This window comes from Piliocolobus tephrosceles, chromosome 7 (genome assembly GCF_002776525.5).
Source record: "Piliocolobus tephrosceles isolate RC106 chromosome 7, ASM277652v3, whole genome shotgun sequence".
Taxonomy (NCBI): Eukaryota; Metazoa; Chordata; class Mammalia; order Primates; family Cercopithecidae; genus Piliocolobus; species Piliocolobus tephrosceles.
The window spans coordinates 112718388-112737944 of NC_045440.1; the positions used below are offsets into that span (position 1 = coordinate 112718388).

A 19557-nucleotide genomic window follows, 5' to 3' on the forward strand; every position below is an offset into this window, starting at 1 on the left:
CGTTAAGAACGTTTACCATTAGGAAAATAAGACTGAAGTGTAGTGGTTGGGGAGATCAGGAGTATGAGAAAATTTTCCCTTTCTGCTTCAAATACATTACTTTTTTAAGACCAAGCAACTTGTGGGCGATAGACATAATTTTAAAAGTATTAGTAAGATAAAATGGAATGCTTTCCTCAAAACAGTTATTTCAAAGTAAAGGTTTCTAGTTGTCTCTACCACATGCCCCACACTGCATTTAATCTAATAAACCATTACTGGGAAGAATGTTGAGATAAACTTGTTAAATTACCATTCTTCATTTCATACACAATTATGAGCATTTTAAGCCATTTTCTTTAAAATACGTGGTGACACATGACTGAGGTTGCTAGAAGTCTAATTATCAACCAGATAAATGGGTATAATATCCAACAGAATGATTAAGATACTTGAGTATCTAAATGTGAAAATTAAATTAAAACACAAAAGGAAACACATAGTGGCTCTCTTACCTGCATTAATGACAGTTAAAGTAAAAGCAACCTAAATGTTTGATTGTTTAGATCTAATTTTTCAAAGTACAGTTTAATTTTAACTGGACTATAAGCAATAAAATACCTTTTTCTGTAAATCCTAAAATACAGCATTTACTTATATCTGAATAACCTCTATTGACAATTTCACTACATGCCCTCATAACAACACTTTATAGGCTTACATCTATAATGTCCAGGTCTCACATAATCATTTTCTTTTTCTTCACAAAAAGTTAACGTAACTACGTTCAAGGGCCAACACTGAAAATCATTCTAAGGCTACATTTCACAGCTGATGCAGGATTAAAATTTCACTGATGAACGGAATACTTACTGAATCACTATAATATATAAGAATTGTATTAAATAAGTGCTTCGACTTTTTAACATGTCATGTATTTATCACCAAACTCTGAAGTTAAAATTATTAACCACACTTAGAAGAGAGGTTCAAAAAGAATAAATAATTTGTCTGGAGCTCCACTGCTAGAAAATGACAGGGCCAAGATTAAAATCCTGATAAACCCTACTCCAAAAGTTGGTTTTCTTTCCCCTACTCCACATTTGCTTGAGAATAAACCATTTCTCAAGATTTTCTAAATAAATTAATACTTCAGCTCTCAATGCAATTTCTAGTATACCCATCCACAACCCCCCAAACCAACCTTGAATGTAACTACTATATTCAGTTTTTCTTCAGGCCTCTACACAGTATTTTTAATGCAGATCCCTGAGTCAATATAGATGTAAAATAAAAATTATAATGCCCATATATATTATACATTATATATAATTTATATATTATATATATTATATATTATATATGGCATTACAATTTTTATAAATTATAATATATGGGCATTATATAGTTATATATAATTATATAATGCCTATATATAATATATATAATATATGGGCATTATAATTTTTATATAGTTAATGTATTACTTGTTTACTGTAAACAAGTTAAACAAGTAATACATTAACTATATTTATTAAAAAAATCTTTAAACAGATTTTGGGTCCATCTTAGTTGCAGCTACAAGTAGAGAATCTTTGAACTAACAAAGTATTTTTCTAATAAATATAGATTTATAGAAAGGGCTACTCAAGTTTAAAGAAAGCAAGTGGGGATACCATTTACTAGTATTATTAGATACCATTTACTAGTATTATGAGACAATGACATTTAAAACTGCCCTTTTAAAAGGAAGTGATCTTTTTCTGGAGAAAGTCTTTTCATTATTAATAACCATTAACTTTATTTGGAAGAAAGAATATAAGTTCCTTTTTCCTTTTCTCTTTTTTTGTATTAAATGCACAATTCTAAGAATTGACCCCAATCTTTATTATTATTTTTTCTTCAATCAGGTATTGCAGCTCACAAAATGTTACTCCGAAATAATGGCACTTCAACATGAAGCAGCCTCAAGGTCTTTCTGGCCTCCCCTCCCTTCCTGTCTCTCCCAAGCACAGGATGAAGTTATTCTCTAAAGTTCTTTCATCTACCTATAAACTGGACCTGCCAAAGAGAAACACAATTGCTTTCCCTGAAATTTCATTAACCAGAGAAGATTAAAACTTCTATCACAGAGGAAGAGGCTGAAAATTAAACACCCCACCTACAGCTCCGATGAACTTAGTCACAAACCATTGTCTGCTCTCCATCCCATTCAATTTCCAAAGAAAAGTATTAACTAATCATCGTCTGATCATTAGGCCCATTCATTCATTTCTTCCTAAAAATCATTTCCTATCCCGCATTTCCCCCATGTCCCCTACTGATCAAGCACAAGAAGGGTATGGATAATGGTATATAAACATCTGTACCCCACTGGGTTACAGGGTAGTCATTTTCCTGGATTCCACCATGTATACATGTTAAAATATATTTATATATCTTTTTCTCATATTAATCTGCCTTTTGTCAAGAGATTTTCAGCAAACCTTCTAAGAATAAAGGGGACCCTTTGCCTTTGTCTCTACACAGGTAAGTAAGTGGTCCCCTAATAATTAACTCAACTGTGAAAACAAGCTGACATTCAGGACTAGAGATGAACATACTGACATACAACTGCGTTCCTCTAACAAATGGTTGTAACCTGTCACTCCAAGATGCAGCCTCACACGTATATTCTTACAAATGAAATCCAGTAACTGCCCCTTAGACCTTTAAGTACAAATTAAAGAGGCAATATAAGATGACACTCTTTTAGTAGCAGAAACAAATTAGCTTTTCAGGTAAATAGAAAACGAATTATGACGTAATTTCCTAAATATTAAGAAACGTAACAAATTACTTTAAAATGAGCCATAATATCATAAAAAATGATGATATATTAAAAAATCAAATTTTAAACACTTTTTTGCTTTCCCAAGGCATTTTCTACTTCCTTAGCACACTTCCTCCCAAGGGACATTTCTCTAAAATTAACGACTGTAAACCTACAAGTTAAATTTTCTTGTAAGTAGTGTATTCTGTCTTTATAAACCAGTATGTAGACCTGCTGCCACCTGCTGGCTCCAGACAGTCTGAAGACCAAGCAACCCATGGTTTTCAAGTCTTGGGTCCCACAGCATTCACTTTGACTACAACAGTTCAGGTTTAACAAAGGTGGTTATTTGTACATCAGTCACAGAAAAGGAGCCTGTCTAGGATTTGTGCATGTGTGCCTTTGATGAAAACAAAAGAAAATAAAACAATGTATTAAACAATAAAATGGATATTGGAAGAGCTGTTTTCTGCTATAAGACAATAAATAGTCTAGTCAGTGGTCAACATTCTCTACAGGCCTGCACCTGACAGAAACTCAGAGTAGATTGATTTCATTTGTGCTGATGAGAAAAATAATATAAGTGCAGTATTCTGTATCCCAGGTACAGAATTTCTTAATACCTGGTCATCCCTGGACCACAAGCAAAACCATCTGAGGTGCTTGATAAAATAATAAATTATAAAATACATACTACAAAATTACCCTAGAAACACACTTTGAATAAATCCATTACTGCACAAAAAACTGAACAGGTGATTAGAGAACTAGCACTGAAAATGATAACAGAGGCCAGGAGCTGTTGCTCATGCCTGTAATCCTCCAGCACTTTGGGAGACTGAGGCAGGCGGATCTCTAGAGCCTAGGGGTTCAAAACTAGCCTGGGCAACATGGTGAAACTCTGTGTCTATCAACACATAATATCTGTCTCTATTAACAAGAAATAAGGAGAACTGGTAGAGCACTGTGGCATTCTGGAATAAATGAGTTTAAATCCAGACACTTAGAAATATCCCTATGCCTCAGTTTCCTCAACTATAAGATAATAATAGTATCTTGTATATCAGGATAATATGAGGATATTATTCTATGAGATAGGATCCACAGGATCCACGGTTCTGTTGATTAAACAGTATGTGCGAAGTGTTTAGAACTGTTCCTGATATGTAATAATCTCTACTCAATAAAAGTTACCTGACATTATGATTTATTCTTATCATACAGTTCTACTGCTCTCAAAGAAGTAATATGTGCAAAAAACCCAGCCAGTGTTTGTCTCCCATAAAGCGATACCCCAAGGCATATGCCAGTAATATCTCTTCATACTTGCATAATGCCTTCTACTTTTCAAAGCATTTTCACACATCTTGCTTTAACATCTAAAAAACCTTATCATTATTCTTATTTTCTACTAGAAAACTGAAGCCAAGGATATATGGAGACTGCTGTACCCTTTTTGTCAGCTATATATTACCATGTAATAGTTACCTGTACACTCATATTAGCACCTAAAAAGTATAACACGTAAGTTACCTGAACTTATACGTACAACTATACATATAAGTACTTGAACATATAAAAAGTAATGGCAAAACTATTATTTTTGCACCAACCTATACATTAGTGTCCTACACAGAGCAGGTTTTCAATAAACATGTTAAAATGAACTCATTTGGTAAGTCTGTCTTAAATGTCTACTTCCTTTTCAACTAACTACCCTACCTCCCTAACAAGTATTAGAGCTACATCACATGTGCCACAAGATACCTATGGAAAAGTAAAATAAATTATGAATATGGATGGTACTAAAAAATTAACACTTTCAGATCTACCATAATGTCAGAAAATTGGTAGAATAAATGTTATTGGCAAACTTTATGGTACACCAAATGCTATGAACAAATGCCCTATTCATTAACACAAAAAGGATTAAGGAAAAACTTTCATACACATACACACAGAACTCTACATCAAAATCTATTTGATCATTAAAATCTATTTGATCAGAGAGATCAGAGCATAGCCACTCATAAAAATGCATGTCCTATCACTTTAGTTGGCTTATACACATTGGGCCTAGATAGTAATTCTTGGTAAAACATGGGGCTAGCAAGAAAAAGCAACTAATACCTAAGAGAGTAAGAGGCCACATTGCATCTCCTCTCATCCAACAAGAAACAATCAGAATTTTATACTATCTGTTTTACGAATCACCTGGAGGAAAATATTTATCATTACCAGGAAATGTCTAACTCCTTTCCAAACATTTTGAGATAAACACTACATTGCCAATACAGAACTCATACAAATACTTGGATTAGAAGTAACAGGAGGAAGGTCCTATTCAGAATGCAAAGCCAACTCCCAACAGTAATAACGAACTTTACACAGCTATTATCCATTCAACAAATATATCGATCAAGTCTTCTGCTGGGTGCTAGAACCCATGGCCTCGTCCAGGGGTTGGTAAACTACAGTCCACAAGCCAATTCTTGCCCATTTTGTTTTTGTAAATAAAGGTTAGTTAATTGGAACATGGCCACACTCATTTGCGTATAAACATCTATGGCTGATTTCACACTACAACAGCAAAAGCGAGCAACAAGAGACTGGCCCACAAAGCCTAAATTAGCTGGCCTTGTGCAAAAAAGCGCATCAACCTCTAGACTAGATGAAATTCATAGCATATGTAGATTTGAGAGCCAATGGTGTGAATATTCCTAGGGGAATAGAGGTAAGATGTCAGGGCAAGCATGCTAGATGACAAAATGGTTACAACCTGGGACTTAAGTAAAGATTGCAAAGTAGACTGACACTGAATTAAAAGTATGCTCCAGGTAGTTAATCGATGAGAAAAGGACCAGAAGAAATAGGATACAGCACATGTATCTCAGGAATTGCAAGAGTTTAGTACGGCTAGGATGCAGTATACAAAGTGCTATAAGGCAGGGTTGGAGAAAACTTGGCATATAAACGTATATGCAAAGATGAAAAGTTTATTTTAAGCATATATATCATTTTGCGTTTATACTTGCAAAAAACAACAACAAACAACCTACCACCTCTGGAAAGACACACAAAACCAGTAAAGAAATTGCAGGGGATATAATGGACACTGGAGATAGGATAGATAAAAGATGGGATCAAGGAGGCTTCACTAAATACCTTTTAAAACTTTTTTGTTTTTAAAATTACATGAACATATTGTCTATTTTTAAATTACATATTAAAAACATGGATTTTGCCATGAAGGAAATATTAAAAGATTTCAGCAAGTGATAGTATTAAACACGCAAATTAGACAGACTACTCTGTAGATGCAATGCACAGGAGGGCTAGACGGAACAGAGTACTTAGGAAACTATTAACAGATTATTGGCTGTTTGAAGCAAATATATTAACAATGTACTGTGGAGTTTCCAACATATGAAGGTGTAAAACATACAATAAAATTAGCTCAAACAGTGAGAGGGTAAGTGAAAGGAATTGTATTGTTGTAAGGTTTCCACATTGTTTTTAAAGTAAAAGAATACTAATTAGAGGCAGACTGTGGTAAGTCAAGGAAAACACTATAATCTCTGTATCAACTATTTAAAAAATAATAATACAAACAGGTTTAAAAAAAAGCCAAAGGAGGAAATTAAATCGCGTTCTAAAGACATTTTTTAAAAAAGAAAAACTGTGATTAATTCCTCCCGCAAAAAAGTAGGAACAGAGACACCAAGGAACAAAGAACAAACAGGGCATAATGAGAAGAGCAAGATGGTAATATCAACCCAAGAATATCAGGAACTAGATTAAATTAAGTAAAAATGTAAGCCCTCCAATTAAGAGAGATTGTTATATGGAAAAAACAAGAGCCAACCAAATGCTCTTTATGATACATACTTTAAAAACAAGAGCACTGATAAATAGGAAAAGGATAGAAGAAAAATACTAATTTACAAAAAGCCAGAAATAACTGTATTAATACCAAAGAAGATTTCAAGACAAAAATTATTCACAGAACCTAGAGATAAACAGACACTTTATAATGCTAAAAGAATCAATTCAGTATAAACAAAACAATCCTAAATGTTTGTACAAATTAAGACAGTTAAAAATACATAAAGTAAAAACTAAAACAAAAGCAAATTCACCATTATAGTTGGGGATAATACCTCACATAGGAAAAGGAGACATGAACAGTTACATCAGTATTAATAATATATAAAATACATGACAGTCGTTGCCCAATGGTGATAGTGGAGGTAAGTGTAAATAACAGGATCAAAGAGAAAAATTAAAATTGAAATAAGAAATGGGGTATTACATAGATAGTATTCCATATACTACAAGTATGTGCACCTCACTTCTCTGGATATTAGATTCAAAAGGGAAACTTAATTATCAAATTTGCTTGATATTACATACATATATTTATTATTACATACATATTTCTCTTACCAGCATTACTGTTAAATTCATAATTCTTCCAAGGGTATCAATATAGTAGACACTGTCTTGATACCATGAATCACAGTGCAGGTAATTATACATTCCAAAAGCATGCATGTGTTCCAGTGTATATTGATCATCTCGAAGTTTTACCTCTGCCACAGCTGAAATACAAGGAAAGCAAACATAAACATCAAGAGTTTTGCCTCAGATAGTTTCTTTCTGTAGAATGCCTACAAGCCAAAGAAACCACAGAACGCCAGTCACAAAGGCCTTCAGAACAATTCAGTATATGATTCTTTCAAAGATAATTTCTGGGTACTGTGTACAGAGGATAAACAGTAAGTAAAACTGATACGGTCCCACATCCTTACAAGATTTACAATACAGTGGCCACAGGAAGTAGGGCATTTTATGTCATGACCCTCTTTTAGCACCTCTAATAATTATGAATAAAAAGAATAGAAATTCTAAAATGAAGAATCTCCCATTTCCAGGAAAATGTTAAGCCCAATTTATGAAATGTTTATATACTTTAAAAATGTTTTTATATACTATCTCATTCATTTTAATACACCTTAAGAAATTAACTTTTAAAATCTCATTTTACAGTTATATAAATAAATGTAAACACAAATAATGACTTCTCCAACGTTATACTACATCTTTTCCAAGGGTACAGAGCAAAACAGTATCACAGTTGGACTAGAAACAAGATCTGCTTAGAGAACAGGGATTTCTTCACTTAAGCATTAGCTGCTTCCCTAAGTTCAAATCTAACAAATGTGATCTCTTCCTCCCACTCCTCCTGCCCTTTCATGAAGATGGAAACTTTTATGGCTCAGAACTGCTCCTGATCGGGATTTAATTTCTGCCTCAACAGGAAACATATAAATGGATTATGCTGGGCCAATATCCTACCCTAATATAAAACTCATTTTACTGTATTCTGATTACAACTGTTTTCTTCTTCCCTAATATAAAACTCATTTTACTGTATTCTGATTGCAACTGTTTTCTTCTTTCCCCAAATGCTTACCTGTTCCTACTTCCAATACCACTTTGAGTCCTGCCTGACTTATATTCATTTACACAGTAACTAATAAAAATTTAAAAATAAATAAATAAAATTTCAATAGACATTGATGACATAGTGATGAGCCAAGAATGGAATCTTGCCAATTAGCACTTATGATACAGTGAGGAAATGGGCATTAGTCAAATAATCATATAAATTGTATATATTTTTTATGAAATATATTTTATATAATTAAATTGTGATAAAGAATAATCACTGGGTAACATGAGAACACATAATGTAAGAGTTCTACTTGGGGAGATTAATGAAAGCTTTTCAAGGTTTGAGCCAAGATATAAAAGATAAGAAAGAATTAACTTAAGGAAAAGTATTTTAACCAAGAAAGTGAAAGACTTCTATAAGAAAACTACAGAACATTGATGAAAGAAATTGAAAAGGACACAAATAGACATCTCATGCTCACTGATCAGAAAAATTAGTATTGTTAAAATGACCATACTACCCGAAGCAATCTATACATTCAATGCAATCCCTATCAAAATACCAATAACATTCTTCACAGGAAGGAAAAAAGCAATCCTAAAATTTGTATGGAACCACAAAAGACCCCAAATAGCCAAGGTAATATTGAGCAAAAAGAACAAATTTGGAGGCATCATACTAAATGATTTCAAAATATACTACAAAGCAATAATAACCAAAACAGCATAGTGCTGGTATAAAAACAAACATACAGGTCACTAGAACAGAATAGAGAATTCAGAAATAAATCCATGTACTTATAGCTAACTCATTTTTCCAAAGGTGCAAAGAACACATAGTAGGAAAAGGATACCTTCTTCAATAAATGGTGTGAAAACTGGATATCTATAGCAGAAGAATAAAATTAGACTCCTATCTCTCACCATATGCAAAATTCAACTCAAAAACTATAAAAATACCAAAAGAAAACAGAGAAGAAATGCTTCAGGATATAGGTCTATGCAGAGATTTTATGGTTAAGACCTCAAAAGCATAGTCAAAAAAAACAAAAAGACAAATGGGATTATACTTAACCAAAAAATAAAACAAAACAAAAACCTTCACACAGCAAAACAAACAACCAACCTAGTGAAGAGACACCTATAGAATGGGAGAAAAGATTTGCAAACTATTCAATCATAAGGAATGAAAAACTTTTTTTGCTATTGAAGCAAAAAAAAAAAAAAAAAAAAAAAAAGTCCCAGTATAAAGAGGGCAAAGATCTTTCTCAAAAGAATATGTGTGTGTGTGTATGTATATATAATATATATATATATATATAGCCAACAGGTATACGCAAAAATGCTCAACATCACTAATTATTGAGGAAATGCAAATCGAAATCACAATGAGATATCATCTTCCTCTAGTTAGAATGGCTATTTTCAAAAAAATACAAAAAAAAAGTAACAAATGCTGGTAAGGACACAGAGAAAAGGGAATGCATAATCTGTCAGTGGGAATGTAAATTAGTACAGCAATTATGGAAAACAGTAAAGAGGTTTCTCAAAAAACTAAAACTATAACTACTACACCACAATTGGCACTCCCACAAATGAATATTTATCAAAACAAAAGATAGTGTATCAAAGGAATACCCGCACTTCCATGATTACTTCAGCACTATTTACAAAAGCCAAGACATGGAGGAAACCTAAGTGGCCATCAAAGCATGAAGAGAGAGAGAAAATGTAGTATATACACACACTGAAATACCATTCAGCCATAAAAAAGAACGAAATTCTGTCATTTGCAGCAACACAGAGGGAACTGGAAGTCATTAAGTTAAATGAAATAAACCAGGCACAGGGCCAGGTGCTGTGGCTCAGGCCTGTAATCCCAGCACTTTGGGAGGTCAAGGCAGGTGGATCACGAGGTCAGGAGATCGAGACCATCCTGGCCAACATGGTGAAACCCCATCTCTACTAAAATACGAAAAACATATTAGCTGAGTGTGACAGTGCATGCCTGTAATTCCAACTACTGGGGAGGCTGAGGCATGAGAATCGCTTGAACCTGGGAGGCGGAGATTCCAGTGAGCCGAGATCACGCCACTACACTCCAGCCTGGGACACAGCCAGACTTCATCTCAAAAATAAATAAATAAATAAATAAAATAAACCAGGTACAGAAAGGCATCATATACGCAGCTAAAAAAGTGGATTTCATGGACGGGGAGAGTGGAAAGATAGTTACCAGAGATTGGGAACGATAGGGGTGGGGGGATGAAGGGAGGTTGCTTAATGGGTACGAACATACAATTAAAAGGATTAAGTTCTCACGTTTGACAGCTCAGTTGGGTGACTACAGTTAACAGCAATATATTGTATATTTCAAAACAGCAAGTACCAAAATAGCTAGAAGATTTCAAATGTTCCCAACACAAAGAAATGGTAAATACTGAAGGTGATGAACACCCTAAATACTGATTTGATCATTACACACTGTATGCATGTATCAAAATATAACACAAAATCCCATAATTATGTATCAATTTAACATATTTTTAAAATAAAAAATACATGTATATACATGCACACCCACTACTCTACTTATTCCAGACAGAAGGAAAATCTGTAAAAAGTAGGAAGAAAAACTTGTGTTCAAAGAAAATAAAGAAGTCCACACTGGCCGAAATGCAGAGCAACAAGGGCACTTGTACAGGAAAGGTTGCAATAAACGAAAACTCGGCAAGAACTGGATTATGAACGGCCTGTATTTATTTTTGTTGACAAACAATTTAAAAGAATTCATTAATGGTTTTTAAGCAGGAAAGTTCAGATTTGAGTTTATAAAGAAGTACTTATAACTATAATGTGGAAAACAAATTGGAATAAAGCAGGGTAAATCCAGGAAGATCCACTAGAAAGCTACTGCAATCATCTGGTTGAGAGATGATGGAAACATTTCACAGGTAAAAATCCTAATTATGATAGATTTGATAGAGGTTGAGGAAACATAAACACAATTCATTTACAAGGAACAGTTAGAAATATGTATTCTACTGATTAGGAGGAAAACAATGATCATTTCTTGGTTTTCTAGCACCACTGTGTGGATGAAACTAGATACTGCAGGAAATGTGCATGGTAACAAAAGGGCCTGAAGCAATAATATTAGACAATGATACAACAAATACATTTTCTTCATATCTGTGCAAAGACCTCTAGGCAATCCTGAACCACCTGGAGGCTTCTTAAACATCTGCCTTATTACACCACTTCATGATTGTTTCATTCCAACAAGATAATTTATATAAGTTATTAAGACACAGATATGAGTCTAGGCCACATTACATGCTATTTTGTAAAAGCCCTGTAGGGTACAGAAAAAGGACACCTCTCTGGCCCCAAATGAGAAAGGAAAAGTTATCACATGATGATGACCATGTCAATGATCTTGTTTATAAAAGTCGGAGGCAGAGCAACTGAAAGTAGAAAAGCAGTCTCCAGAATGTGACAGTTCTTAGCTACTGGCAGAGCTCTTTTGCAGAGTTCGCCCAAAAAAAAAACAAGAGGTAGCGCGCAGCGAGGCTTTAATCTCTGCATAGACCTTTGTAAGGGTTGAAGAAGAGGAACTTTTACAGAGAAGCCAGTGTAGTAAATATTTTATTATTTAATGATATCTTGCATTGAAAATAAAAGAGCTGTGCTGAAAAATCCAATACGGATTAGTCTTCTAAAAAGAACTGAGGGCCTCACAAGAAGAGAGTCTCCCTGAACATGTGCCCAAATCCTTACCGAACCTCAAAATCTAGCTTTTCACATGAAAACCACAAAGTCTCATGGGACCTCAAAGACCTATAGTTTTTCATTCATAAATTATTTATTGAATATCTACTACATGTATCAGGCATTGTGGTTGGCATTGGGCACACACAAGTGAATAAAATAGATCTGTCTCCTGAATAAAACAGACCTGTCTCCTGCACTAATGGTGCTAACAATGATATTCATTACTGTTTCTTGGCTTCTCAAAATACTCTATTACTTGAACCACATGATATTGCTAATATTTAACTCTTTGACACCAATTAAATATGATGCAGTCTAATATTTACATAGGCAAAGTACAATAATTTTTAAAAAGGGAGAAGAGAGAGGCAAAGAACATTAACTTACAAAGGTCACTTCGTGGACCACTTACCTTCTAGAATCAATTCAGTAAGTCTTCTTTTCACCTAGTTACTGAGCTTGCTATTTGTTTATGAAGGTGTAAAAAAGTAAAAGTACAAGTCCACAAATTCTAAAGCGAGACTTAAAGAACACAGGAGGACTAGAGTTAACAGCACTGCTCCCATAAAATTATTTTATGCAATACTTCTCTGATAACACATTCATGTGGCTATCTTCCCCATCTTTTCCTCCATAAGGGTAGAGATGAGTTTTATGGTCAACTCTACATAAATACAATGGTTACGTAGCTTTTCCCTCCCTTTACTCTAACTGTAATACAAATCTTCACCAGCTTTTCTTCCCCCTGCTCTGAAGAAAGAAAAAGGCCAGAGTGACTACAAAGATCATTAGAAAAAGCATGAGCTTTAGGGTCAGCTTTGCCACTGATGAACAGCTTGGTTAAGTTAGCTCATCTTATTGCCCATTTCGTCATCTATAATAAAGGTTAGTAATACTAATTGTACAAGAGCATTGACAAGATTCAGTTGAAATATGCAAGGTATTTACTATCAATGCATGGCACCTAAGATTAAGCATTGGTTTCCCTGTTCCTTTTCTCCCATCTAAGGCTAATTCCCACACAGGTGTTTATGATTCAATTTCCTCCTGCCAGAAGTTATCTCCTCTCCACTGGTGTTTCCCTTCCACTTACATATGCTGAAACGTCCCCACTCACAAAATAAACGAATAAAAAAGGCTTCCTTTTCTCTGGCCACTAAAGCAGAGCTCTCCCCTACCCTGTTCTTCTCAAAGTTCTTTAAAAAGCCGTCTATACATTCATTTTCTCACTATCCTCATTAGCCGTTTTCAATTGTTTCTAGCTCTATCATTCTACAGAAATCCTTTTTTCACTTAAAAATATACATTGAACAACTTTTGTTCGCAGCCAAGATGGAAGAATAGGAACCAGATTTATCTTTCCACCAGAAACATCCAATAAGATGAAATAAACCAGAGAAAGTTAAATGAAACAACAGTTTTCAAGACATAAGACATCAAGCAACAACAGAGACTTAGGAGGTTAGCCCTACTACCAACCTAGTTCACTGCCTTGAGGAGTTTCCAGACCACAGCACAAAGAAGGGAAAGTGACGTATAGTCAACCTTACATAAATACAATGGTTACATGGCTTTCGCTCCCTTTAACTGTAGCGTAAATCTTCACTAGCTTTTCCTCCCACTTCTCTGAAGAAAGAAAAAGGACAGAGTACTTGTATGTAGAGTTGACTTCAACCTCCCTGAGTTGAAGAAACTGGGCTGCCTGGGGAGATCAAGGCAGCTATAGTTTATGAGACAGTGTAGCAGAGAAAAGACAGACGCAGAGAGAAGCCCAGAGATCTGAGAGTCTGCCTCAAGTACTCAAGAGTACTAATGGCATGTGTTTGAGGCGACTACCCCAGGCTAGAGAAAGAACCATCTGAACGGGTTGATGAGAAATCCTGGGCACTCACACAAGGCTAGGACCCATAACTGCTCCCAGTAAGCAGAATGGAGGAAACCCTTAATTTCTGTACACAGGAAAGTCCTGCCTCGGTAGTGGGAAATAACCCTAGACTGAGCACTGCTCCTGACCAGACTAACAAATCCTAAAGGCAAGAGCCAATGGAATTAATCTGTTTCCAAGTAACTCAACTACATCCCAGAAAAAAAAATCTCAAGAACATTATAAAAATACAAAAATAACCTGCATCTAACAAGGTAAAATTCACAATGTCTGGCATCCAATCAAACATTACCAGGTATGCAAAGAGGAAAGAAAACAAAATCCATAATGAAGAGAATTACCAACCAATAGAAGCCAATATAAAACTGACATGGAAGCTACAATTCACAGAACAAGACGTAAAAATAATTACTGCCAAGTGTACTCCATGTATGTTCAAAATAAATAAGTAGAAGCAAAAAAGATGCAAAAGATTTAAGTCAAACTTCTAGATGTGAATATTGCAATGTCCACAATGAAAAATATACCAGATGGGATTAACAAGAGATTAATATTGCAAAAAAAAAAAAGATGGACTAAACTAAAGGCATGAAAATGGAAACTATTGGCAATAAAACAGAAAAAAAGTATAAAGAAAAAATGAAACGGGCATTTGTGAGCTGAGGCCAACTTCTGTGATCTAAAAATGTGTAACTGGAGTCCTCAAAGGAGAGAACAGGGGAAAAAAATTGGAAGAAATAATGGCCAAAATATTGCCATTGATCTTGATAAAAACTATATGTTCACGGTTTATAGCCCAATAAACCCCAAACATAAGAATCATAAAGAAAACCACAGCTGGGAACAATATTATCAAACTGCTAAAAACCAATGTAAAAGAGAAAAATCTTAAAACAGAAGAAAACAGGCATGTTATGTATAGAGCAACAAAGATAGGGTAATGTGAGATTTCTCATCAGAAACAATACAAGCAAGAAGACAGAGGCTATTAACTTTAAAGCACTGAAAGAAAAAACCTAGAATGCAGAAGGAGCAGAGAGATGTTTACAGAAGCGTATGAGGAAACTTTGGGGATGACAACTAAATTTAGTATCTTTATTGTGGTGATGACTTAACGGATGTATACATATATCACAACTTGTTAAGTTGTACACTTTACATTTCTAGTTTATTGCCAGTTATGTCTTCATAAAGCTGTTTAATCTGTGAGACAAATTTATCTCCTACTAATCAGGTATGCTCCAACCCTGGAGATAAAGCACTGAAAATGATGGGCACGGGACCCTTCAATACAAAATCAATAACCTTAGCAAAGAAAACATACTGGATGCTACAAAGTAGATAAAGTCTATGAAGTACTGGTTACTATGGCAACATATAGTACAGATTCCATAGTGTAGATTCTAACTAGTCAAGAAAGGAATCCCTGAGGAAGTAATATGTAAGCCAACATGAAAGAATGAAATACGAATTAGCTAGAAATATAGGTGGGAAACACATAAAAACATATAAAAAGACATGTACTAAATGAAGGTTCTAGGAAAAGGATACTTATAAATGCCTAGGAAGGGACTTGCCAGATCAAAAGGCAATTACGATTTGATTAAAAATAAGTTTTTTGTTTAGTTCTTTGGAACAGAAAGACAGTGACATTTACTGCTTAGGTACCAAAGGAAATTTTGCTACAACTTAATAACATTATTTAAGACAAGAGAATAAGCTTCATTGCATCAAGTTCTTGACACCAGAGACCATGTTATCTTTACATCTTAAATGCAGTGTTTGTTGTAGCCAAGGTGCCCATCAAAGGTTTGCGGAACTAAAGTGAACTCCTTCAGTTAGAATAAAATAAATCAAATTATCAGGAGCTCCTAATTATGCTTCACTATCTCTAGAATTGACAGTTTTTAAAAGAAATAATCTCTTTTTCATCATCCTCAAGTAATTCTTAACAAAAAACTCCCCATGTGAACTATTGCAAAAGCCTGCTATTTGCTGTCTGCAGTACTCTCATCTTCCAAACTCAATCTCCACAGAGTCTGAGGTAAGCTTCTCAACTCCCAAATCTTAAGTAAAAGGCCCTTTTACTTAAAATATGGTGCACGTATACCATGGAATACTATGCAGTCATAAAAAGGAAAACAATCATATCCTACACAGGGACATAGATGGAGCTGGAAGCCACTGTCCTCAGGAAACTAATGAAAGAACAGAAAACAAAACACCACATGTTCTCACTTGTAAGTGAGAGCCAAACAATCAGATCACATGGACACAGGGAGGGGAACAACATACACTGGGGCCTGTCAGAGGATGTGGTAGGGGGAGGGAGAGCATTAGGAAAAATAGCTAATGCATGCTGGGCTTAATACCTAGGTGATGGTATTAGGTGCAGCACACCACTTACCTATGTACCAAACCTGCACATCCTGCACATGTACCCCGGAACTTCAAAGAGAAAAAAAAAAAAATCAGTCAGGAGCAGTGGCTCAGGCCTGTAATCCCAGCACTTTGGGAGGCCAAGGTAGGTGGATCGCGAGGTCTGGAGTTCAAGACCAGCTTGGCCAAGGTGGAAAAAGTCTGTCTCTACTAAAAATACAAAAATTAGCTGGGCTAATTAGCACTTGTAATCCCAGCTAATTAGCACTTGTAATCCCAGCTACTCCAGCAGCTGAGGCAAAGGATTGCTTGAACCCGGAAAGCAGAGTTTACAGTGAGCTGAGATCACGCCACTGCATTCCAGCCTGGACAACAGAGTGAGACTCCATCTCAAAAAACAAAACAAAACAAAACAAAAACAAACAAACAAAAAAATTAGCTGGGCATGGTGGCAGGAGCCTGTAATCCCAACTACTAGGGAGGGTGAGGCAGGAGAATCGCCTGAACCTGGGAGGCAGAGGTTGCAGTGAGCCAAGATCACACCACTGCAGTCCAGCCTGGGCAACAGAGCAAGACTCAGCCTCAAAAAAAAAAAAAAAATCTTCAAATGGCACCTGATATCCTCCAGTTGTACATCCCAAACACAGAATCTAAGATTAACACTGATTAAATGAGTACAGAATAAGGACAACTTTGTGAGTTTTTTCTAAAGTTAAAGTATTCAATGGATTGTTTATTGTGAGATTTTGCTTCCTGCTTTTTTGGTGTTAAAGTATCCTTTTGTTTATGAAAAGATGGGTGAGTACATGAGAGTTTTTAAGAAACATCTCCACCTAGTAAACAGAAAAGTTGACAGAATTATGGCAGCTGAGTTTTATATTAGAATGGCTCAATACAAAGATGTCAGGGAAACACTGAATGACCGGAAATAAAAAGGCAAACAGTGCTGTCACTGATCTATCTCCTCTCACTTTCCCAGACGTTTTGCTCCAGCAATATAAGAGTGCAAGGATATTCAGCATACAACCTATTATTTCCCTTTCCTCATACTTTCCCATGAATGGAATGCCCTCAACAATTTCTTCTCTTCTTCATATACTCAATTTATTGAGTACCTACTATGTGCCAAGCACTAGATATAGGGTAGTGAGCAAAAGGAAAACATCACTGTTTTCAAGGAACTCATAGTCTAGTGGAGGAAACAGACAACAAATCAAGATAGAATTTAAAAGGCCAATCAATATTGTCTTATGGAGAATGCAATGACGAAACCCAAAAGTGAAGGCAGGAAGGCTAGTCAGGGGGCTACTACAGTTCAGGTAAGAGATAACTCTGATTTGGACTAGGGTGGAGGCCTGGAGATATCAAAATGTGGAGTTGACCAGGCTTGCTACCAAGTAGACAGTGGCTAAAAGAGAGAAATCCCAAATGACTCCAGCACAAGTATCTCTTGGAACCAAGCTGGGCTAGTCGGCTACAGGATAAGAGACCACAAGGAGAAGAGTCAAGAAGAGACCATGTGAAAGAATCTTAAACCAGTCTATAGTCTGAGACCCTACCCCCACCCTCCAAACATATGAGGAAATCCAGCCAAATAAGCAGAGCTTCCTAGCAGATCCATTACTGAACAAAGATGCATCAATGAGCCCAACCGGGACTAGAAGAACCACTCAGCTGACAGACCCGTAGACTTCTGAGCAATAATATCGGCTTCTTGTTTTGAGACACTGAGTTTTGGCTTCACTTTCCAATGCACTAGCTAACTAAACATGGTGATACCATCTACTGACACATGGGGTGACTGGAAGAAACACGGTGGCAAAGAAGAAAAGGAAGCAAATAAAAAGAAAAATCAAGCTTCTCCTCTCTCATCCTACTCAACTCTTACCTACCCTTCAAAGCTCAACTTAGATATTAACTCCTCCAAGTAAGCCTTCCCAGATCCCCAAGCTAGTTTAGGAAAGATATTCAAGTACTACCATTGTATTTTGTACATATCCCTATCACTGCCTTCCCATATTGTTTTACAATTATCTGTTTACAATTTTCTTCCTAACGAGTTAATAGTCCTCTTATGGAAGGTGTCTTGCTCATGTTGATATCATCAGCACGTAACACAAAACATGCACTCAGTACATATTTCCGAATTTAATAAATCAATTAGCAAAAACTTGTTTTACACTTAAATGTTTGTTATTATAATTATCTCTAGATCACTATTTCTCAAAGCGTGACCTCTGAAAACATGCATCAGAATCAGCAGGGGTGTGTATTTTAAAATGCAAATCTCTGGGTTCCATCGTAACGAAAACACCGTTAAGTTGTAAAAACAAGAGTAAGGATATTCTACCCCACTACAGATAAAACAAGGAGTAGCAGCGTGGGAGTAAATCGACTTTTCCTCACTATCTTCTTGAGATGTTCTCTACCACAGAGTTCTTAATGTGCCAGGAACTGAGTAATTAAAAATGCTATGACTGGAATGTAGTTTCTCTCCTAAGAAACGGCTCTCGGTCAGAGGAAACAGGAGCTGCGGGTCCTCCAAGGAGGTGTGGTTTCTCAACGCACACGTTCACAAGGGAAGCTCCAGGAGGAAGGAATGTTCTCAGCGTCCCCCGTAACAGGAGCCAGGCTGTGAACACACAGCGGCCAGGGCCCCAGGCAGCACCCGCACGCCAGCCCTCAGCCCTCAGCCCTCAGTCCTCAGAGGCTGGGCTGATGAGCGGAGGGGGCCCAGGGTCCCGTTACCGAAGTGCGCGCAAAGGCGGCTCCCACCAAGTTCTGGGATGGGCATCATTCCCCAGAAGCAGCGGCCTCCGTGAGTCCACCCAAGCCGGACCGACCGTGAGGAAGGCCACGGTGGCTTCGCTTGCCCGTCAGAAAGAAAAAATTGAGGGAAGGGTCGGGCCGGAGGCAGCCGAAAGGGGAAAGGAACTGAGTACTAAAGGCTCCGCCGCTTCCCACCTGCGTCAAGCTCCAGCTGGTAACAAGGCAGCGGCTCAAGAGAGAGCTTGTAACCCTCGAAGCGGGGATCCAACAGAGGTCTCTTCACTCGTAGGGAGCAATTAGCCGCCACCTCCATCGCTTTCCAGGGTCGCAGCGTGAGAATTAATAAAGCCCTTGTTGAAAGGTCCGCGCTTCACGCCTCGCACAGAGACTGGGAAGCAGCGTGGTTCCCATCCCAGAAAACACTGCGGTGCGAACTGCCTTCTGGGAAATGTAGTGTCCGTGAAAAAGTTGAAGTTGTTGCATGCTGGGCTATGTAGTTCTC

The 19557-nt window shown here is 36.4% G+C and overlaps 1 protein-coding gene across 2 annotated transcripts in view; it reads right to left on the minus strand.

Moving 5' to 3' along the window:
• NUDCD1 (NudC domain containing 1) overlaps positions 1-19478 on the minus strand; it is a 91734-nt gene extending 72256 nt beyond the window's left edge. For both annotated transcript variants that reach the window (XM_023224994.1, XM_023224987.1), the window contains exons 1-2: positions 19251-19478; positions 7238-7392 (exon numbers count right to left, since the gene is read on the minus strand). In XM_023224994.1, coding sequence (XP_023080762.1) covers positions 7238-7392; positions 19251-19368 — 273 coding nt within the window. In that variant the 5' untranslated portion in view covers positions 19369-19478. The remainder of the gene's footprint in view (positions 1-7237; positions 7393-19250) is intronic.
• Positions 19479-19557: the final 79 nt, after the last annotated feature.